Consider the following 23,963-nt stretch of genomic DNA (forward strand, 5'->3'; position numbering starts at 1 on the left):
AAAATCAGAACAGAAAGACACAGCACCTGATGACTTGTCTTTGATATGGTGCTCTGCTCACACAATAAGGAATATATATTTCAAAGGTTAAGAATTGGGCTAACATAAGGAAAGACAGACATGGATAGTATAGTCAATATCCTACTATGTCCAGCCAGAGGGAGGAGCTTTGACAGTAGTTTCCTTCAGAGTCTTTGCCACCATAAAAGTGAGCCACACACTAAAGCAAAGCTCAGACAGAACAAAACTTCACAACTAGAATAGAGTCTCAGCTGTCAAGAAGTTGCCAATTTTGCAAAAAAAGACAATTTTTTGAACCCACAAATGCATTTTCTATTCATTTTAACAATACCAGAAGATGTACAGAACCAAGAATGACTATGAGGAGTGTCAGAGTAAGGTTTTAGAAGACTAGTAAGTACTGATATTGCTGCATAATAGACATGTGAGCAGTTTTCACATCAACGCCTAGAGTTTCAGGAGAATGGCTGTAAGTAGATATGTTGAAACAGGAAAGAAGGCCATGACTCTATTCAAACACACACACCAAAAAAAAAAGCATAATTATGTATTTGTGACATCAGCTAGTTACCATGGAATCACACATGATGTCATAAATTTGGCATTCTAAATTCAGAGCTAGACTGAAGCAGCGAGGTGATAGGAAATGGGGTTGGAGAGATGAAGACCTTGATAACAACAAAAGCATCCCAACAATTGAAGAAATGAGTCAAACATCTTTGAAACAGAAAAAGAAGGTGAATGAGTGACATGCCCTCGACTCTTACCGGGAGGCGGAGGACATGTAAACATTAGTCCATCCTTTCTCTCTGGGAATGCTCTGAAAAAACAAATAAGCCTAGATCACGGTGACACATAAAGGGGAGTGGCGAGAACAGAAGAAAGAGGTGGAGTGGGAGAGTGTAGGTCAACCTAGTAAGCCAGCATTTGCTGAGCATATGCTCCCCGCTAAGATGAAATAAGTTCAACCACTCTGTAGGACAGAGATATAAACAGTACAGTTCGGGGCTCGACGAAATGTGTATAAAGACATGGGGGAACGTTCAGTTCTGGATACAGACTGGGATGAGCTGAGCTTTGAAGATTACTGAAGAGAAAAATGGTTTACGCGGAAATGCCGAAAGGAAAAGCTACTTAGTTTAAGTAGAATGTAAGGCAAAGGGTGGAGAAAATGAAGTAGGAGGTAGTGGGGGGGGGCATCCTGAGGTTCCTGGTGTGCCTGAGTAAATACAGAGTTGATCCAGGAATGAAGTCGGCTTACATTTAATTACAGAGATGAATTTGGAAATGGCAAGGCTTTAAAAGCCTAAAAGGATGACCTGTGACCTAGCACAGAGCTGAAGAAGGGTTGGAGTTAAATATCTTTTGAAGCTAAAAGTAACAGAATATTATTGAGACTGAAATGGGGGCATGGAAATTAATTGGTGGAGAGAATTCAGTCAGTTCAATAATTATGCAGCTAAGCCACTCCTTGAAGTCACATTGTCATTCAACTAGCATGGGGGAGGGGGAAGTTGACTCCTGGGCAGGCAGGCACAGGGAGTAATGAATGAGCACAGAAGTCTCTGTGGCAACATTGGTCTAACTCAGATGTGGAGCTCCAGAAACAGACATTTAACACGAATATTAATCATGGTGCACAAACAAATTAGTGTAAAGCAGTACAAAAGTGTTCTAATAAGTACCTCCCAGTTAAAAATGAAACCATCAACATTTAATTATGCTTCCATGAAAGAAATGGTCATCCTATCTGTACTTGATTTTTCCCCAGAAACTTGTTTATAGGAAATCCCCTTTTCAGATAGATGCTGAGAAACATTGACATTCAGAATATGTTCTGCCAATAAGTTCATACAAGATTAAAGTCATTGTTTGTAAAAATCAGGTTAATATTGGTTAGGGTCAGTTAGATGAGTTTCTGTTCTATATGGAAAAATGAAAAGTTCCATAATTAGTGGTCTTAAGAAAAACAGAGGGGGAGAAACAGCTATTCTGCATTATCAACTTAATATTGGAATCCCAGAGTTGCTGACCCCTGGAAGCTCTTGTTACATTTCTCATGTTATCATTTTTAATGATAAACACTGCTTATATTCTGAGCCTATGGAATGACTGAGTCATATAGCAACATGCCTATGTAGTTTTTATTTATAAAATGTATTCTTATACTTGTTAGAATGAAAAATAAATTGTGTTTACATATATTTTTTTATGTTGGCAAAGAGACAACGTTTAGACATAACTTACCCTATTTATTTCCAAACCCAAGGTTTCTAATGTCTCTGAGAACCAAAATTAATAAACATTCTTTGTTTCCATATTAAGAATGAGCCTGGGATGAGGTACTCAAAAGAGAGTCTAGATGCAGAGAAAAGAAAGGATCCTGACAAAACTGGCGCTCGTCTGAGCACTCAGGTGAGCTACTCTCCATAGCACAGTCAAAAGAGAGAGCAGAAACCACAATGAAAAAAAAAAGCGAATGAGAAGAAAAAAAAACTCCGGAAGAGACACCTGAGCCATTCAGATCCACACCATGGGGTAACTAAGGTCCAATGAAGCCGTCAGGGATACACTCAGGAGAAGCTGGCCCGTGCCCTCCCTCCAGTCCACAGTCCCCCTGTTTCACGCAGAAGGAGAAGTATAGAAACATCATCACAGTCTCCTCTACTCGGCCAACAGGAGGAGACTGGTCCCTTCAGATTAGGGAGGGAAGGGAAGTCTGGCCATCTCATTGATCCATTTTCTGCACAATCTTTCAGATGAGGCGTGCGGGCTATCCGAATCACTCGCTGAGATGTTGCCCCATGCGGTATCACCACGCCTGTAGACGCTGCCTTTGTGCAGCTGAGGGAACTAGCCCCTGTCGCACAATACGTATTTATATTCACATGTGCCTGTTGTGGGAGCAGGGCCGGCAGATCACCATGATCAGGGTGAGCAGAGATCTCATGACTAATTTGGGAGGGGAGCCCCAGGCACCCTGGGTAGGGGAAGGATATGGGACAGGAACAAGTCCACTTGCCTCCTCTCCAAGGTGTCACTATGAGACAGGCTGGCAGGTTGTAGGCACTGACTGTAGCTGTCACAGGTCCCTGCAGCAGCCGGGGCTTGGGTGCCCATGCCCTCACTTTACAGGATGGTAAAATCACAGCTGTGAAATTTTAACCTCTATTAGTAGCTTGGTCTTTAAGGGAGAATGTTGCAGGGTGGAGATGTGATCAACTCTGGTATGTGCCATAGTAGAAGAGTCACGGGTGGGAACTCTGAGCTACTGCACGGACTTCTTTTTCTTTTATTTCATTTTACATTCCACCAGCAGTTCTCCCTCCCACCCCTCCTCCAGCCCCCCTCACCTCACCACTAGGCCATTCCCCCATCTCCTTCCAATGGGTAAGGGCTCCCATGGGGGAGTCCACAAAATCTGGCACATTAAATTGGGGCAGGGCCAAGCCCCTCCCCCCTCCATTAAGGTTGCGCATGGCATCCCACCATAGGGAATGAGCCCTAACAAGCTAGCTCATGCACAAGGGATAGATCCTGGTCCTACTGCCAGGGGCCCCTAATAGTTCAAGCATCACCACCCACAAGGATTTCTTAATATTGGATGCTCATGTTCTTCTAAGCGGATCTCCACTTTGTAACTTCATACTGAAGTTAGGGTTGGGCCAAAGCAAGAACAGTATAACAAGGACCTAGAAGGACCTAGAATAAATCAAGGGTCATAGAAATGGGGGCAAGCATCTTCCCACTGGTTGCTGCTGATTTTAGGCCTGACACGGTTATTCTGTGGGCACATGCATATAAGGAGTAGGTGTTTAAGAATTAAATATCTGGGTCTCTTCTCTTACACAGGGTTCTCAAGAAATACCTGTACCTAACACAGACTCTCGAGGGTACATTGTGCGAAATCAGTGGTCCCGAACATCACGGAGCCCATCCACTGGTGCTCCCTCAGTGGATGAGCCCAGAAGCAGGAATAGTATTGCCAAGGTACAGCTAGTGATGGAAGAGAGGAATGGATGATAAAGGATGACATATCTATTGGGACTTAATGTTCAAAGCGCTCAGGCCCTGTAGAGTAACCTGCTGAAGTTTCCACACTAGAAAGTGAGAGAGAGCAGTATTAAACACACCCTTTAGCTGTGTGTTCCCTGTCCTTCATCCACACAACAAATATAACCGAGTACACACGACTCTCAAGAAAGGAAAGGGATGAAAAAAGATGAAATCAACAAAAAAAGAAAAAAAATTGAATGGCATTGTTTGGTTCTGTAGGCCCTTCACTAGGCCTGACTGCAGAAGCAAAATTATGAGATTCTTTTCAGGTACATAGAAAAGAACAAATCCATGGGACTGATACACACACACACACACACACACACACACACACACAACACTTACATTCTGTCAGATTTGGTCCAATAATCTCACCAAGAATATCCTTCCACACATATGGAACAAACATAATTGGAGGCAATATGTGAATATTCGTTTGATACCAACTTGCAGAGCAGTCCCAGCAAAGGTATTCTTTCTCTAGAATTCCCCCCTGCTTGCTTAAAAAGATAATCAGTTCTGCTGTTGTCTCAAGGCATACCAAACCTGAAATCATGTGACTCCCCAGACTTCCCAACAGTCATATGCTTGTGGCAGGGCAAACAGACCCAGAGAGGAGTGGGATAAGTCAGGCATTCTAGAGCCAGTGGCTTACCCAGTTTGTGCATAAAGCCGGCTGGAGTCACTGAGGGAGGCAAGGTCTACGATTTATGTTGCTCGTGGATAAAAGGACTTGAACGTATTTACTCAAAACCAAATAGCAGATGCTACAAGGAGCACCTGTGATGTGCCTTTGTGAGGTACAGGTATGAGGGCAGAACAGTCTGTCCATCTAAACAGTAATCTCCAATGACTGCTTGGTTGCTCTATGGCCTAGTTAAAAGAGCTAGAATGAACTAAGATTCATCAAGGTCTAGGAATAGGCTAGAGCTAGGAGATGCAACGTGGAAGACTAGTATGTGCATCCTCGTGGGTCTGGGCTTCAACCCCTATTTCTTCAGCAGGCCCCCACCAGCACCGCGACCTCTCGAACTTCCTCTGCCTCCCCCAGCCAGCACGAGGCCTCACCTCCACCTCAAACATCAGAGAAGCTCTCCATATCGCAGACTCCACAAACCAGACCTATCACCCAGCTTGACTCACAACCTCCCACACCCCCAGAACCAGAGCCCAACTCCAGGCGGACTTCGAAAATGTATGGGGGCAGTGAACCCTGGAATCTCAGAGAAACCAGAGATACTAAAGAAGTGCAGTTACGGGACTATGCGCACAGCTGTGACTCTCGAGAGCTGATACTACCCAAGTCTCAGTATCCGCGTACTCCTCCTACTGAGTGGAAGTCCTATGTCCAGCGTCGCCTGCAGTATGGCACCTCAGTGGACATGGACCAGGATTGTCTGTCTGAAGCCCAGCAGCGGCAGCGGCAACAGATAGAAGAAGATGAGGTGGACGAGGCCTACTGGACATCTGTGAGCATGCTATATGAGAAGATCCCCAGTTGTGCACGGCCCAGGCCGGTGAGAATGCCCAGGCCTCAGGCATCCCTGGGCTCTCTGCATCCTGACCCTCGGATCCCTCCCACTTACTTCCTAAGGAAGTCCCTCCCATCTTAGTCCTCTTTCCCTTTCTAGCTGCATCCCCTACTCCTCTCTGCATGTGTTGACTCTCTTTTCCTTGACCTTCTCCGCAGCCCAAACCCAAGCATGCCATCACCATTGCTGTATCTTCCCGGGCACTCTTCAATATGGTGGACGACAGGAGAATCTATGAAGAAGAGGGTCTAGAAAAGTACATGGAGTATCAGCTCACCAACGAGAACGTCATCCTGACCCCAGGGCCCGCATTTCGGTTTGTCAAGGTACGATGTAAACTCCCTTTCTTTCCCATGAGGACTCCCAGGGAGATCTTCGGGAATTTTCCCAGTCTTCCCGAGAATCCCCACACCATCTTTGTAATTCTTGCCCCATTCTAGTTGACCAAGTCCCAAAGACTTCTGGAATTGTTGAGATTTTTTTTTTCCCCAGCCTGAATCCATGGTTTCAGATCAGGGCTTTCTTAAATGGAGCCCTAGTTTTCTGACCTTTTTAACAAAAGCCTGTTTCCTTCATCCATGGAGAGGTAGGAACATTGTTAACAGGAACATTGTTAACAGGGAGTTAACAATGGCCCTGAGCAGCAGAAAGAAATGCTTTCTTAAAATGATGGAATTCACTTTAGCTGGTATGACCCTCAAATACAGCAAGAAAATCAAGATGCTCCTGACCCTTGGCATCGTGAAGATGCTAAAATATGTAGTACTTACAACTAATCTCCTATAGGAGTTATAGGATGGTCACACCCTCAATCACACACTATGGGATAGCTAATGACGCTTCTATGGTTTGGGGTGAAAGGTGTTCGTAGGACATGTAAAAGCATGGGGAGAAACCACAAGCCTATGAAAAACATACGTTTAAAAAAATACAAAAATTAGATTAAGGGGCTTGCAAGAAGGGTGTGGTATTAAAGGGTGACATTACTTGAAGAGGACCTGACTTTGGGTCCCAATCTCCATATCGGGCAAGTTACAACTGTCTGTAACTACAGCTCCCAGGGAATCTGACACTTACATTCTCACATGTGCACACACACACACACAATTAAAAGTAAATGTTAAAATTACTCAATCACAGCCTATTATCTCCCTTCCATAGCAATTCATAAACTAAACAAAGTCATTGAGATCATTAATCGGACTCGATCTATTTCCTGCATACGAGTGACATGCAAATTTCCAAGCCTTTCCCAATTCCTCACAATAAAATCAGAATTTATAAACTAAGACAAATAGACAAACCAGAAGGCAAATCATAAACGGGATAAATAGCCTGATCTTTTTCTCTACCCACCCATGAGATAATTCTAGTAAGCAGAATGTTGTAGTAACATCCCAAGGACATAACCCAGCTGTGCCATGGGCATTGACTGAAGCCTATGTGTGGGAGTCATAAAACATAGGAATGGTAAAATAACCATCTCTTAAAGGAACAGCGATTGCTTAGCCAGGATTCTGTCGAACTTGATTCCGGCCCTGCCGAGGTGCTGTTTCCTCCTGCTGCCTAACGCCTACCTTGCCTCCCCTTGTTCATATGCCCATGTTTGTAACCTGCAGGCGTTGCAGCATGTCAACTCCAGACTCCGTGATCTGTATCCTGAAGAACAAGACTTATTTGATATAGTACTGATGACTAATAACCATGCCCAAGTGGGAGTACGGCTTATAAACAGCGTCAATCACTATGGTAAGTAAAATAAATACCATGTGGGAAGACCAGCTCACAGCTCTGCAAAAAAGAGGCCATGCTATTTTGCTAACTGTGGCTTAAACCACTGCAGTGTCTTTGATACCGACAACCCCTTCTGCGTGGGGAATGTTTATTTGCCTATGTCAGAACAAGAAAGGCTATGCTCATTTTTAACTTCAGCGCAGAGCTGGGCTCAAAGCTCTGGACTTAAGTTGTCAAGTGTGAATTTCAAAGTCTTAATCCCAGGTCCTCAATATATTTCTCTGCTTTATGTTTTTCACTTCTGAACTTGACTTCAAGGAGCCGTCAGCCCAGAGGCTTTTTCTGTGGGATCAAACTTTTTCCTCACCACAGATCCATGTTAAGGGTTTAAAGGTTTTCACCTCCCCTTCCACTTCTTAAAATTGGATGCTCCTGGCTGCCCTCTCTCTCCCACACACAAATCATATTCTTACCGGAAAAACTGTCTTTATTATTTTACATGGAAAAATTTTATTGGCGCTAGCCTTCTGAACATTTCTATCAATGTGTCATTTTCTTGTAAAGTTTCCCCCTTTTTTCTATTTTGAAATTACCTAACATCCTCTTTGGGACATCATTGTCTTGTTTGCCAGTAATGAATCTACTTGTGGGTATGTCACATAAATATCAGGTTTAACTTGTACACATAGAAATCCTAGGTTTAATTAGGCATTAACCAAGGTGTATTACTCAAGTTATTGAGTTTTATTTTATTATTTCATATGACCCTAATTATAAAATTGGCACCTGAAATGTATTTTAATAATGCAACCTTCACAATGTTATAAATTGAAAAGAGAAAATTTGTGTCAAGGGCTCTGAGAGGTATATAATATTCACTCAGTAAATAAAGAATATTTTGATGCTTTTTGTTTGTTTGCACATAGGCCCTTGCTAGGTAGCCCAGGCTAGCTCTAGGTCATCTTGTCTCAGTTTCCTAGTACTGGGATTATAGGTGTGTACAATCATACCTAGTCTTATTAAGTAAGTGATATTGGTCTATCTGCCCTTCAGCATGTTAAAAACACTGAGGTTTCCAGTTTCTTCTGTAGGAATTCTGTTGATAAACCAGTCGGTACACCTCTCCTTCTTGCCTTCTCTATGGAATTACAGTCTTTACCTTGGAAGGGTTAGTTGTTTACTCTATGGGGTCCAGGAAACAACCTGTGTCTATCTCTGCTGTAGTCTTTGCTACAGTTTACACGCCTGGCTCACAGTAAACTGGGATCCCTTTGAGAATAAACAAAACAGTGCTTTCATTCAGTTTTAAGTCCTAGTGCCAATACGTATTTCCCAGGATATTACGTTGATGTTACTTAAGGGTTTGTAAGATCCACTTTTGAGTCACTTATACCCAAAATTGGATCATCTAAAATTTGGTAATATTTTATTAACGCCAAGCAGATACTCCTACCCACACTGCTGCCTTTTGAGTTTGGTCTTTAAATAGTTAACTAAACCCTGGGTTTTGCTTTATCTAGATAGTGTAGTTACCCAGTTTATCATAAATTTAAAGCTGAGTGTGAGTAAGCACATAGAATTTTATCATATGCATGATCATCTCACACTGATTAATACATTTTCTTTAAAATACAATCCTAAATTCAGACTTTTATACATAAATCTTTACCAAAACTTTGTATTATTTCCTTAGAATAATACTCTCAAAAAGGAATCACACCAATCCATTCTTTCATTCATTGCATATTTGGGTGCTGGCTTTACAAACATCTTTTGAACAATCCATCTTTTTCTTTTAATTGTTGGAAGGTATTTAAAGGTATATTAATTGGAGTTTGAGGGCATAGGTTTATCATGTCAACTTTCCAGAAGACTACGGCCAGAAGCTAGAGAATTACCTTGAACTCAAGACCTACCTGAGCTACACAGCAACATAGCAAGTTGAAAAGCAACATGAGCAACTTAACTGTATCTTACTTAATACTTTTGAAAAATTAAATGAATGTGGTAGTTCACTGGTAAAGTGTTTGCCTAACATATATTATGCTCCTAGTATAAGTCCCATTACTGAAAAAAGGAAAGAAAATCCAGAGAATATTAATGTCAAGTCTGCTAATAGCTATCATCAAATATTCTAGTCAAGAAGGAGTGAAATTTTCCGATTAACTTTAGAAAACAGTTTAAGTCCAGGAGCAATGTATTATTAGTACTGCATTAAAGAAATGCAGAAGTGATATTTAAAATAAGGATATACCTTTAAAATCCTCTTTCTATAAGCAAGGAAGAGGCTTACTTAAGGAAAGAGAGGATTATCATAGTTAAACATGCGTGCTGCAGTCTGCCCTTTGTCTGTGAACCAGCAAATTGGTCAAGCCTTTACAGCATCCTTTTCTATAAGGAGAATAATATCCACCACGTGATTTATGGTCTATGTGACTATGCTCCATAATCTATGTAGTATACCAAGCATAGAATATGAAGTGTCTGAGAGGTTTCCTCATACTGCTGCGGTGAAAGTCATTTTCAATTTTCAATAATTTATTAGATGATAATATCCAGTTAGGCTTACAGATGAACTCACATGGATTAACTAATAGGGACCTTCATGCCTCCAGTAAATGTCATTTGGATCAATGTTGTATCTTTACTCTGGACCATAACACAGTCTTTCTCACCCAAAACTAGGTCTACTAATTGACCGATTCTGTTTGACGGGTGGGAAAAGCCCCATTGGCTATTTGAAGGCATATCTTACCAATTTGTATCTTTCTGCGGATTCTGAAAAAGTACAAGAAGCAATAAAAGAAGGTAAAGACCTGGGTTTATTCTTCTAGCTCCTAAGGTTTACTCAGATGGTCAGTGGCCTTGGGTTAGCTTTAGGTGGTTTACCAGCTTATTGGGTCTTTGGCTAGTGCTTTTACATATGTGGCACCCCACAGGGATTTAACATTCCTGGAAGGGATCATTTCCAGTGATTATTCCACAACTCATATTCACCCCCCATTCCGGTATAAACGGAATCAGAGCATAGATCTCTGTTCTGAGATTGGTAGTTATGGACAGGAGTGGAATTATGTGGCTGTCGCTACAGAAGCAATATCTCCGTGGGGGAGGAGTTTTTACTGTAAGAAAATAAAACCCATAGGCTTAAGAAGAGTGCTAATCTCTCCATATGATTTCAGGCATCGCCTCTGCAACCATGTTTGCTGGAGCCAAAGACATGGCTTATTGTGACACACAGCTCCGTGTGGCCTTTGATGGGGATGCTGTCCTCTTCTCTGATGAGTCTGAACATATTGCCAAGGAGCATGGGCTGGACAAATTCTTCCAACATGAAACATTATTTGAAAATAAGCCTCTTGCTCAGGTAAGTTTACCAAGCTCGGTTTCTTCATCTGCTTCTCTTCCAACATGTGAGTATAGATATTGGTCCTTGTGATGGAATTTTAATTAACTTTAGGTGGCCCCTCCAGTCCCTTTGCGCTCTGCTCTCTTCTGTTTGTGAATTCCTTACTTTGGAACATGTACTGCTGACAACGCTGGCTTTCGAATTGAACATTCTTTTATTTACCCTTTTGGAAACACTTCTGTAATTCGTTACTGATGAGTTAGCCCTCTTCAAGTCCTTGTAATACAGCACAGCATACCAAGAAGCTATTCCAAAATCTTCAGCCCTCAAAACAGTAAGGTACTTTCCAATACACCGCTCAGGAAACATCTTCTGAGGTTGTCAGTCTGTGACCCCCCAAATTCAAGAATGACACAGTTTAATTGAGAAGAGCTTCAAGACTAAAATCTTGAATCCAAGTAAATAATTAGCCTCAACATACCTAACAAGTCCAAAACAAGTATTTGGGGGTTTTGGTTTGGATTTTTTTTTTTTTTTTTTTTGATTTTCAAGACAGGGTTTCTCCGTGGTTTTTTTTTAAAAAATCCATTTCATGACATATTAAAACTCAAGATCTGAAATGGACATTTGAGCAAAAGGAAAATAGAAGCATGAAATGGTATCCAAACTAAATCTGAACTGATTGATGATCCAGTTCCACACTGAATCTGATCCATTTAATGTTCAGTAATATCCATGAGCACAGCCAGCCTGGCCCCCATCCCTGTCCTTCAGAGGACTATCAATCTTCCAGCAATGTGTCTGTAGGCTCTTTGCAGATACTCTTTATCAAGTTGAGGCTGCTGCTATTCACTGTGCACTTTTAAGGGTTTGTAGAACGGATGTCAGATTTTGATTGATGCACTTGTACCATTCACTGAGAAAATCAAATGGCTCAGGAAGTCATTCACATATAAATTCACTAAAGGCTTTTTAATTTGTTGAGGCAGTTCCGCATTGTAGATACACTCGAGATGGCCATATAGTGCGATCCTTTTTATATATTCCTAGATCCAGTCTGTAGAACTGAGAAGTTGTCTGCCTTCGTATGTATGAGGGAAGTACTCTATAGTTTACTCGTGATATCTCATTTTAGTAGAGTAATAATGGTTTCACAAAATACATGAAAACTAAGCAAATTTTTTGTAAGCCTTTCTAAACAAACTAGCTAGGTCTGAACAACATTGAAAACCACATAGACACACACACGTTTGTGCATGTGTGTCTCTGTGTGTTGTAGTGTGATGATGGGGTTGAGGCACATGTGACATGGTGTGCATATGGAGGTCAAGGGACAACTTTGTGGAGTCAGTTCTCTCCTTCCTCCTTCATGTGAACTCAGGAATATACCTCTTCTGGTTTACAAAGGAAGTGACATTTTTCCTGAACTGTCTCACCTGACCTTGAAAAGCCTTTAACCTGCTGTTCATTCAGTCTTTGTTCTTCAGTTCATTCCTTTCTTTTGTTTATTACTTTGTGTTCCTCAAAGAGAATTACCAATTTCATTTCTCATTTTTATAATCATAAACTTGTAAATGTCTTACTAAGGTTTTAATGTTTGTAGAATAGTTAGAGATGTCTCTCCAGTTTCATGTCTAATATTAGTTAATTGTTGTCAATTTATTTTATTGGGGTTTTTTGTCAGTATAGGCAATGATTTATCATTTTTATTTACCTTTTCCATGAGGTATCTTTCCTAACATTTTTTCGTTTATTTTTATTAAGCTCTACACTTTTCTCTGCTCCCCTCTCTGCCTCTCCCCTTCCCTTTAACCCTTCCCCAAGGTCTCCATGCTCCCAGTTTATTCAGGAGATCTTGTCATTTTCTACTTCCTGTGTAGATTAGAACCATATATGTGTCTCTTAGGGTCCTCACTGTTGTCTAAGTTCTCTGGGATTGTGATTTGTAAGCTGGTTTTCTTTGCTTTATGTCCTAACATTTCTAATCTGATGACTGAGGTCACTGATTGCAATCTTTTTAGCTTTTTGTTTTGTTTCTTTTGGGGGGGTTGTTTTCTAAAATAGGCTTTTTGAATTTTGTCTTCTTTGTAGACTGTAGTTTTATCTCCCTGACTTTTAGAAGTGGTACCATTTTATTTAAATTCAAAAAATATTTGAACTTATGACTTCCCTGCTGTTGGGTGTATTTACAATTAAAGTAAATTAACTGCCAAATATTTGTTAAGGCTATTTTCCCCTGTACAGGGCTCTCTCTTACTATGTACAAATCTTACACCATTGTGACCCGCCCCCACGTAAAAGGTTTTGTATTTTGCTTTGTTGTGCTGTATTTTGTGCTGAGAAGGTTATAACCTACCAAGTATGTACTGTGTACTTCGAAAATAATACATTGCTGCTGTTGGAATGAATATTCTACAAGCGTAAATTAGATTAAGCATATTAATTAAAGTCATGCCAATGTTAATGTGAAGGTGTGTGTGTGTGTACATATAGAAGCAAGAGATGGATGTCAGGTGTCTTTCCCTATAACTGTCCTTTGTGAGTTTGGAATTTACAATAACAGTAGCTAGACAGCAAGCTCTGGGCATCCACAGGTCTCTGCCTCCCTAGGGCTGAGCTAACAGTCCTACACTGCCACCCCTGACTGGCTTGAGCTCCAACTTGGTTCCTCATGCTGCCAGCACTTAACTACAGGCACCGCTCTTACACCAGCTCACATCTTTAGATGGTCAAATCTTCTTGCTTGTTTGCTATATTCACAAGAAGACAGTATTGAAGCATCTTAATATAAGTGGAGATTTATTGATTGATTGAGACAGGATCTAATTCTGAAACCAAGGCTTTCCTTGCGCTCACTGCACTCACTGCCCTCCTGTGTTAGCTTCCCAGGTGCTGGTATTACAGGTGTGTTTTATGACCTCTGTCAGTTTTTAATCAGTTTTTGTATACTGTACTTTAAGTCCCACATAGTTAAGATTATTGTATATATTCTTTGTCATATTCAGCAACTTCTCTTTCTCATGCAATGGCCGAGTCTGATATTCATATGTTCTGTTTCTAGATAATGTTGTACGTATTATATATTTTCAGTACTTTTACCTTCAACAAGTCCATGTCTTTTTATTTATTTTATATTTAACATATGATATATATGTTTTTTACATCAGTTGGAGTTGCTTATTATACAACTGAAAATCACTATTCTTTTCATTATTGTTTTAATTTCCTTAAAACTAAAGTGGAGTGTGTTGTTTACAATTAGGTTACTTAATTGCTAAACATTTGAAGAGGTTTTTCAACAAATCTATTACTACATACAAGTCTTACTCTAGTGACCAGAAAACATAGTTTGTATTGTACTTTGTTTGTTGTGATGTTTTCTGCTGTGTCCTGCGTTCTTGAAATCATTTAAGTATATGAGATCAGTAATACCTGTTTTAGTAAAATCTAATGTCTTCCAACTTTCCTCAACATGTCCTATCTTTTAATTTTTGTCTCTAGTTTAGTCACCATATTTCAGAATCATCTGTATTTATACTACTAATAACTAATTAAAGATTTTCCCCTGTGTTTATTGTAAGTCTTGTAATACATAACTACATGTAACTTTGATATTTGGTCAAACAATCCTATTTCCCTTGTCTGTAATATATGAACCTTGCCACAGATCACTCCCCAACTTGTTCTGTGCTGTGTTGACTGTGGCAAAGATGAGCAGCGAGCAGGCTGCGTACTGCCCAGTTCCTGGCAGCCTGGCTAATCCCTGAAATAATTACATGAAAACTGTATTCATTTAAACACTGCCTGGCCCATTAGCTCTAGCCTCTTATCGGCTAACTCTCACATCTTGATTAACTCATTTCCATTAAATCTGTGTAGCACCACGAGGCTGTGGCTTACCAGGAAAGATCCTAACCTACCTCCAACTCGGGCCGGAGAATCATGGTGTCTGCCTGACTCTGCTTTCTTCCTCCCAGAATTCTGTTCTGTCTACTCCACTCACCTAAGGGCTGGCCTATCAAAAGGCCAAGGCATTTTCTTTATTTAACCAATGAAAGTAACACGTAGACAGAAGACCCTCCTACATCAGTTGACATATATTGATTTTATGTTCTTTCCTATTAACTCACAATAACTTGATGCTCTTTTTGCCTTTGGCAATGACAAAAGGTAAGAATGAGACAGAAATGGTCTTTTATATATTTGTTCCTTTTAAAAATTGCAGGTCCTCTTTTAGCATTTCAGTAGGACATATATGCTAGCAAAAATTACTGTTTGCTTTCCTGAAAATTCTATTTCTTCCTAAGTTTATAATTACATCATAGACAGGCATGTGAGCCTGCACCATGAATCCCATGAATCAGGACACAGAGACAAGTGGATTTCTGTGGATTCTAAGGGCAGCCTAGTATACATAGTGCATTCCGAGAGACCCTGTCTCAACAAAATAAAATAAAAGTATATTTTATTTTCACTGGTTATAGAACTGTGTGTTTCCTTTATTTTTCTTTAGTAACCTTCAGATGCCCATCCATGTTTTGTTTTGTTTTTTTCACACACTTCCATTGCATAGGTTCTGACCTCTTATGTTTTGAGTCTTTTATCTACTATGATTCTCAGTATATACTATGTCTATTTTCACTAACTAATCAAGATTTTCTGTATGTCTTGTTGGAGTAGTTTTATGTGTTCTCCCCTCCCCCTTCTGTGTGTATGTGACCATGCACACACATGCTTACACATGTGTGTATGCATGGACTGCGTGTGTGTGTATGTCTGTGTGGCATATGCCTCCATCTCTCTCTTTCTATGTCTCTGTGCAACTACTTTCATGTCTTCTTTGTCTGTGCATGCATATGTGCCTCTCTTCCTCTCTTTCCTAGCCCCGTTTGTATTTGTGTGTCCCACAGCATTTAAATGTGTTGTTCTTTTTTACCTCTGTATTTTGTCTATTTTTACTTATCTTCAAGTTCATGAGTCTGCTGCTCATCATCTGAAGACATCCTTGATTTCTGGACAGTAATGCTTAATTCTAGCATTATAATCAGTTCCTATTTGCCGAAGTTACTATTGTACTCATGATTGTTTTCTTCTGTTAAAGTAGATGTTGGACTTTTAAGGGGATCAATAAGAGTTCTTTTCAATTTTTCTATTATATGCTTAATACTTTTGTCATCATTAAGTCTAAATTCTTTAAATTCCTTTGGAAAGCAAATTTTTGTTTTATTGTATTTTCATATACATGTGTCAATTATATATATATATAATTGCACACACACACACACATATATATATATCAATTGCACACTTGAAGGCCTTGGTAAATACTGTCTTAATCTGTTTATTGTCATTCCTCCTCTTCTACTATCTATTCTGATAGACTGAGTCAATGTAATCAAGAGTTGAACTACTTCTAGTTATTATTGTTGCTCTGGCTTTCTTTATACTGTCACAGACTTCAAATTCTTCTCATTGGTTCTAAAACTGTAAATGGATCTTTCCTTGGGTCATTCTCAACCCAAACTGTCAGGCCTTCTCTGTAAGTCTATGCAGAAAAATCACCAAACTCACTCTGTCAGTGCTTCTTTCCTTCTCTGCTTGCTTTGTGCTCCTGGAATTTTAAGATGGTGCTACTTTTCCTGAATCTCAGTGAAAGGATATGCCTAGTAGTCTGGGATCTAACAGCTTTTCCTATCAGCCCTAGGAGCAGACCACTTTTCATTTCTCCAGTGAAAGAATGCCTGGACTGCCTGCCTAAAGCCCTTCTAACAACTTAAGCATTCTTCCCTCAAGGTCTAAAGATCTCAATAAAGATTCATTCTTTCCCAAATGCAGGGCTTTCTCCCTAACTCTTGTTCCAACTCGGATGTCCTTTTCTGTCTCCTTCCTTGCCTGCAGTGTTTCTCATGAAAACTAGTGAAGAACACAGAGAAAACTTCAAGAGTGTACTTCTTGGTTAGTAGAGCACAGTGTTGTCCTTTATTGTTCTTTTAAATGTTCTGAAATTTTCACACTTGCTTGTATAGTCTTTGGACTCCCCACATTGCTCTGGAAATGTACAGGTTCTTGTCCACCATCTTCCTCTGGAAGATGCCCAAGTTGGCTACCCTTTGATTTAGTTGTATGATATATGGAAGAAAAGTTATGATGTTCCAAATATCCAGGTATTTATTATTAGGAAATGATACATAGTTCAGATGTTTTCTAAATCTTAGAAAGATTCCAAATATTTTAAGTACTACATATAACCAGCAAGATGCCTCATCTGGTGGTAAAAGGTGTCTGTTCCAAGTCAGATGACTTGTAATCCATGTCCTAGACCCATATGATGGAAAGAACCAAATCTGACAAGATGTTCTCTGTCCTCCATATGTGAACCATACATATGTACACACATACACACACACGCACACTATATATAGTTATAAAATATTCATAAAATAGGACAGTGAGGTAGCTTAGAAGATAAGGGTACTGGTCACCAAGTCTAATGACCCAAGTTCCATCTTATGCATACAATCATGGAATGTGTGTCCAGGCAAACCTTCACTCAGGTAAAGAAGGGAGAGCAAGCAGTATGGTTGATGATATACTAAATTTTCAAAGATTATTTCCATAAACATGTGTCCAGCATGTCAATGACTGCATGCACTAAAGGAGCATAAAATATATTTACTCATGGATTTAAATGTAAAACAATGGTAAAAACCAGAGTAACATAGAAAAAGAAACAAACACTATGCCTTAATGTAAAAACTACAAACTTATATAGCTTTAAGACAAGGCTGGACTTAGGACAAACAAATACCAAGCTAAGCAAAGTGACAGTAATTTCAAAGGTAAAAGATGGAGCTAACAGAAAAAAAAATGGGGAAAATGTGGTTTTGGTGATCACTGAAGTATATTTCACCCAGTTACCACACTGGTTTATGACTATTGTCCTGGCTTACTTATTTATAGAACATTCTTTCACACTTAAAATACCTTCGTTTGGATGATACATGATGTGGTTATCCAAGACTTATTCCAGGCATGCAAAGGAATGGCTGTGTATCAGGAAATACCTTCACATAAATAAATGCAGAGAGTTTGGCACCATCCTGTCAGCCCAGAATCACTGTATGACAGTTGGCATTGTGTATTTTACCAGGTCATATAAGATCCTGTTTTGTTAGTAATCAGTTCTTTTTGCTCACCCATTCACAGCTGAGACATATGTTCTCTTTTCCAGGGACCCCTTAAAGGCTTTCTGGAAGATTTAGGCAAACTGCAGAAGAAATTCTATGCCAAAGACGAACGGTTACTTTGTCCCATCAGGACCTACTTGGTTACAGCCCGTAGTGCGGCGAGTTCAGGCGCCCGTGTGCTGAAGACCCTTCGCCGCTGGGGTCTAGAGATAGATGAAGCTCTTTTCCTGGCTGGAGCTCCCAAAGGTCCCATCTTGGTGAAGATTCGGCCCCACATCTTCTTTGATGATCAGATGTTCCACATCGAAGCAGCACAGAAATTCGGCACCATCACAGCCCATGTACCTTATGGCATTGCTCAAAAACGCAACTAGGGATGGGGAGGAGAAATAAACAGTGACAGTCTGGTATTGAAAAGTGAAAGGTTGCGTTTTGGATGTCTAGAGTAATTAGGTATTTCCGCAGACCGGATCACAAGACTAAACCCCCTGTGGTCTTTTTTTTTTTTTCCTTCCTTCCTTCCTTCCTTCCTTCCTTCCTTCCTTCCTTCCTTCTTTTCTCTTTATTTTGTTGTTGTTGCCGCTGCTGCTATTGTAAAACATTTTGAACTGTCAAGCTACTTCTCTGAAGGGTACTGAATCCCATTGTACCTCTCTATCTGTGTAAGTCATAATGGTAGCTCTTTAGATAAATTTAGAATTTGCATGCATAAGTTCATAAGTTGGTTCACAAGAAGCTTAGTTAACTTTTAAAAACATTGTTTGTTTGTTTGTTTGTTTTTAACGTTACCCGGCCGAATGAATTTCTACCCATTATCACCTAGAACAGTCATCTGCCAGTTAGAAAGAACACTACTGGAAACTAAGGCTGTGTCCTTTGTTAGTTCCGTGTGGCGAGCCGTTTAACAAAATCAAAGTAAGAAATGTCCCGTCGTCTGCAGGCGCATGCTAATTTTAACACCGTCCGCTTCTAAATGAATCCACTAGTGGTTTCCACAGGGTGGTTTCTAAGATGAACTCTACTTCAAGGTGCCCTCAGGAGGGAAACTACAAATCCCAGCAAGCCCCGCGCGCACTAGCCCAGGACGGCAGGCGGCGCCCCAGAGTCCTTTGCGTGCAGTGGCCCTTTGGATACCGGAACTCGTGCTCTAGGCTCCCTGCGCCCTGCCCGGAAGACTATGGCTGTGGCGACTGTGGCCGCAGCGCTCCTGGCCGCACTGGGTGGGACGCTGTGGCTGGCCGTGCGGCGGTTCTCGGGGGCCAGGGGCCAGCAGATGCAGGGAGGCGGGGACCAGAGCCTCATGCACGGGAAGACAGTGCTGATCACCGGGGCAAACAGCGGCCTGGGCCGAGCCACGGCCGCCGAGCTGCTGCGCCTTGGGGCGCGGGTCATCATGGGCTGTCGGGACCTCGGGAGAGCGGAGGAGGCGGCGGGTCAGCTCCGCCAGGAGTTCGGCCAGGCTGGGGGTCAAGAGCCCGACGCCGCCAAAGGCCAGCTGGTCGTCAAGGAGCTGGACCTTGCCTCTCTACGTTCAGTGCGAGCCTTCTGCCAAGAACTGCTGCAGGTGTGGGTCTACCGAAGCCCAGCCACCCACGGGGGAGGGGCCCCTGAGGCCTGCCTGGTGTGACCTTGAGAGTGGGCAGGGCTGAGAAAGACACCTGCTTGCGGGGGACCCTGCTGGGAGGAGGGGCAGGTTCCAGAAGGAATTCCTGGGAGGTCCCCAGAGGAAGTGAATAAATAAGCCAGTGTCTGGACATTCCGTTTTGTTAGGCAAGGACAGTCCAGGAATCATCACCCCATGTTTGAATTGTTTTTCCTGTGTCAGAAGTGAAATGTGTGCCAGATCTTCCATGGTGTCCCAAGGCCTGAGAGCACTGCAGGAGAAAAGCTCGCCAAGAGCTTTGGTTAGGCCCCTTGTAAAAGTTTCCTTGCTGTTTTTCTTTCTTATTCCCATTTCCTGATTTTGTTTGTTTTGTTTTCGGTTTGCTCTGCTAAAGTAGGGAGTGTCTCTTGCTGATTGACAACCTTTGCATCATCCCTAACTCGATTTTATCCTATTTCCAAAGAGAATGGAATTTGAAATCCTCTTAATGGCCCTAAGCAGAACAGGAATAAAAATCATATGCCTAGCTTTATTGAGCATTTGATGTACGGCAGGAGATGTGCCAAGCACACCATTAGTTATTGTCAGATCTTGACTTTAATTCTATTAAAGCAAGCATTAACATCTCCACCTCGTAATAGGGAACAGAAGCATAGGAAGGTTAAGTAACATGTCTTTCTTCAGTCTTTACTTTCCTGGTGCTTGGTGGCTGAGGGGTGAATGGTACAGGTTCCACTGAAGTAGAAAGGTTGTGGCCAAGGTGACTTACCAGAGGTAGATCTAAAGTCAGCTAGGCACAGGGAGACCACTTGTCTCAGTTGGAATCACTTTACTCTAAAGCTGAGAGTCTGGCTTTTTTTTTTCCCCTCATGATGTACTTAGATCAAAGAAATATCTGGAAGTTCATTTGTTAGCAGTTAGATCTAAGCAGCCTAAGCCTGCATGTCCTAACAACTCTCTTAACTGTCCAATAATGGGCATCCCTCAAAAAGAAGTTTCTTGTTTAACTATGTAGTCATGATTGCTAAGGGAACAGTGTGACAGTGTGCTTGTTTGCCACTGTAGGAACTTTCCCAGTCCCCAAGTCAGCTTGGACATAGCCACCCTCCTCCTTGTTCTATGTAGATTGTTGTCGTTTTGCCCTTGCTTTTAAGACCATAGCTGTTAATAACTGTTAAACACAAAGTTGTACAAAGAAACCATCTCATCAGAAAGTCCAAACTAAACCACTTACCTAGAGGTAGTAGCTTTTGAGATAATGAGTAGAGAGTATCACTGTTCCCCTCAAAACTTAAACCATTGCACAGCAAGCTCCTGTTGTGTTCTAGGGAAGCATGTTGCATGTTAAGAGCTGGTGCAGGTCAAAGAAATTGTTTTGTTGTTAACATGTCATTTGCATGTAGCAGATCAAGTAGCAATATTAGTCCCTGGGAGAATTTGGAAGCATAGAAAGCAGGTCATTCTGATCACTGACATGTAAAGGGTTGAGCATGTTCATTCCTGATACCTTTGCTGCTTGGAACAGAACACAAAGAGGTTGTGTTACCCTAAGTATTTACATTCTTGCTTGGCGCTGAAGTTCAGTGATTATAATTAGAAGGAAAAAGAAATGGAGGTTTTTGACATTCACTGTTTGGTATTCTTGGAATTTATGCCATTTATCTTCAAGAATTTAAAAAATAATAAATGATAAAGTCTTAACACAAGCCCAGCAAAGAATGATAGGTCAGAAATGATTAATTCTGGAGCCCTTTCCAGAAGATTAGCGAAGATGAACACTCCTTCCTTCCCCGTATCTGTGAACTCATATTCCCCTTTTGAAGTCGACTGGTGCAAAACATGAAAGTTTTTTTCCTCGGGCCAGAATGAGAAACAGTTAACCGACAGGTAGCCTTTGATAACAGTTGTGAAATTTAACACATTTTTCTTTCACTTACACTTGGCAGAGAGAGAGGGAGAATTGAAATTTGACCTGAAATTAATTTAATCATAGGTCATCACTGTGACTTTACACCTGGAACACATTGTGCATTTCTTTCCCTCTGTCATCAGAAGAGACAGAGGAGCCAGGAAAGAGCCAAAGAAAACCGACGTAAATGATGTAAGGAATGAAAAGACTCCCTGTGAGAACAGTGCAGTTTAGGACTTTAATTTGGGAAGATGTGGAGGTGTATGGTGCTTGGAAGAGATTTCATATGGGGAAGAAAGGGCCGAGTTCTGGAACCACAGTGATGGTTAATGGTGTCTGTTGATGCAATCTCTTCTACCTCTTGTACTCCCGGCTGCCGTCATGGTCCTGTGTTGTTACTAATATTTTGATGTTATCCACTCAATGATTTGATTAACTTTTCTTTCCTGATTTTTTAGCAATATTCGCTCTAGTCCAAAGTTTATTTCTTTGACCGTTCTTTATCCCAATTTTGGGAAAGTGCCTTGAAGTTATTCTGTCCCTGTGGTGACATTTTATACTTAACAGGACTGCAAAGTAAAGCATCTTAATTTATCATTGGTGGTGATAACGTATTTTTGTTTTCTAAAAAAAAAAGACCTTGATAATTATATCATCAACATCTGAGTGAAACGTAAGAGTATACATATTCATAATCATTAAGTTGTAGAAAGTCTAAGATTGACAGTGCTTCAAACAGTTACTGGATACATAGGCTAGAACTTGAGATTAGTTTTAGTCTCAAACTCTTCTTATTGTTAGGAAAACAGACCTGAGTGAAAAGAGCTCTATGGAAAATGTGTGTTCCTAATTCTGCATTCTCTTTCTGGTTTTAAAGGAGGAACCCAGGCTAGACGTCCTGATCAATAATGCAGGGATCTTCCAGTGCCCATACATGAAGACTGAAGATGGCTTTGAGATGCAGTTTGGAGTGAACCATCTGGGCCACTTCCTACTCACCAATCTTCTGCTTGGCCTCCTCAAAAGTTCCGCTCCCAGCAGGATTGTCGTCGTTTCTTCCAAACTTTATAAATATGGAGACATCAACTTTGAAGACTTGAACAGTGAACAGAGCTATAATAAAAGCTTCTCTTATAGTCGAAGCAAACTGGCTAACATTCTTTTCACCAGAGAACTAGCCCGTCGCTTAGAAGGCACAAACGTGACTGTCAATGTGTTGCATCCTGGTATTGTGCGGACAAACCTCGGGAGGCACATACACATCCCACTGTTGGCCAGACCACTTTTCAGTTTGGTATCGTGGGCGTTTTTCAAATCTCCACTAGAAGGTGCTCAGACCTCCATCTACTTAGCCTCCTCACCCGAGGTGGAAGGGGTATCCGGAAAGTACTTTGGAGACTGTAAGGAGGAAGAACTATTGCCCAAAGCTATGGATGAGTCAGTCGCAAGAAAACTGTGGGATATCAGTGAAGTGATGGTCGGCATTTTAAAGTAGAAGTAAAGATAAGAGGGCTATTTATAAGACTATTTATCACAGCCTTGGTCAGGAGCAGCATGTTGTGAGTGTGTGCTCCTTGAACACAGTTTGGATTTGACGGTAATACTGTTGAGAGATACACATGAGTATTTGAAGGGCACTGTTAGGTGGGCTAATAAAAAGGTGAGCAAAACCATTCTGTTTTATTATTAAAAATTATAATTGGACAATCATAAATTACAGATGCTGAAGATATTCACAATTTAAAAGATACCTTGAGAGGGTTTTCAAAAACTTGTTGCGTTTCATAATGAGATGTTAAGAATTTTTCCTACAATGCCTGTTTTGTGGAAATAATATGCCTGGTATGTGCACATAAATTATTACTTGGAATAAATATATGAAGCCGATTCCTCAGTGTGCATTTCTTTAGAAGTATCTGAGTGTAGTCCATAGCTTGTCCTCCCTGGCCTTTTGTAGTCTTGCTGTACCCATGTTCTTCCTGTCATATCTTGTATACTGCTCGGAAACTTTTTGTTTATAAAACTCCGATCTATGACCTTGTGTCCTAACGCACTTTCAAACCTGTGATGGTTTTCCAGTTAACCTTGCAGTAAGTTTTCTTAGCTTCTTTCTGCTGTTGTTTTGTTTTTTGTTTTCCTTTTCCAGCTGTAGAAGTCTTTTACTCAAACATCAATGTTGAGTATATAAATGTAGCAGTGATGTAGGGCTGGAATTCCCCAAAGGGACATAGATTGTTGGAGTTGATAGATCCTCTGTAAACTTTAAGCTCTATAATACATGCTGGAGACACTCCACAAACTGTCACATGCCTACTCAGTCTTGTTGAATGGAAAGAACTCTAGCCACCACAGCCCAGCAGAGTGGATTGGACACGTGGAAAGAGAGTGCGTAAAATATTGAAAAACTCACAATCTTAGTTAAACAGGCAAATGTCTGGACTCTTAGACTACCCTGAATATAGAAGAGTAATTCACGCCCTTGCCTTCAGATCATCTCTTCATCTGTTCCCTGACACGTGGCCAGCAGGTAGACCTGTAGGCAGAAGCAATTCTGTCTCCTTGTTTTGTTTCC

The 23,963-nt window shown here is 41.0% G+C and overlaps 2 protein-coding genes across 9 annotated transcripts; both read left to right on the forward strand.

Annotated features, from left to right (window-relative positions):
* The first annotated feature begins 725 nt into the window (after positions 1-725).
* Nt5c1b (5'-nucleotidase, cytosolic IB) lies at positions 726-18,253 on the forward strand. Of its 8 annotated transcripts, none has more exons than XM_057772233.1 (10): positions 726-758; positions 2,347-2,436; positions 2,781-2,954; positions 3,874-4,020; positions 5,082-5,594; positions 5,768-5,935; positions 7,229-7,358; positions 10,029-10,151; positions 10,526-10,710; positions 17,924-18,253. In XM_057772233.1, the coding sequence occupies exons 1-10, from the start codon at positions 726-728 to the stop codon at positions 18,251-18,253; spliced, it is 1,893 nt and encodes a 630-aa protein (XP_057628216.1). The 8 variants fall into 8 exon arrangements, with proteins under 8 accessions (XP_057628216.1, XP_057628229.1, XP_057628221.1 ...); XM_057772246.1 differs by having other exon boundaries at positions 5,082-5,546; XM_057772238.1 differs by having other exon boundaries at positions 3,874-4,011.
* A 765-nt stretch (positions 18,254-19,018) lies between these two features.
* Positions 19,019-23,271, forward strand: Rdh14 (retinol dehydrogenase 14). The gene is made up of 2 exons (XM_057772303.1): positions 19,019-19,443; positions 22,269-23,271. Exons 1-2 carry the CDS (start codon positions 19,057-19,059, stop codon positions 22,884-22,886), a joined length of 1,005 nt encoding a protein of 334 aa, XP_057628286.1. The 5' UTR covers positions 19,019-19,056; the 3' UTR covers positions 22,887-23,271.
* The last annotated feature ends 692 nt before the right edge of the window (positions 23,272-23,963 follow it).

Source organism: Chionomys nivalis, chromosome 1 (genome assembly GCF_950005125.1).
Source record: "Chionomys nivalis chromosome 1, mChiNiv1.1, whole genome shotgun sequence".
Taxonomy (NCBI): Eukaryota; Metazoa; Chordata; class Mammalia; order Rodentia; family Cricetidae; genus Chionomys; species Chionomys nivalis.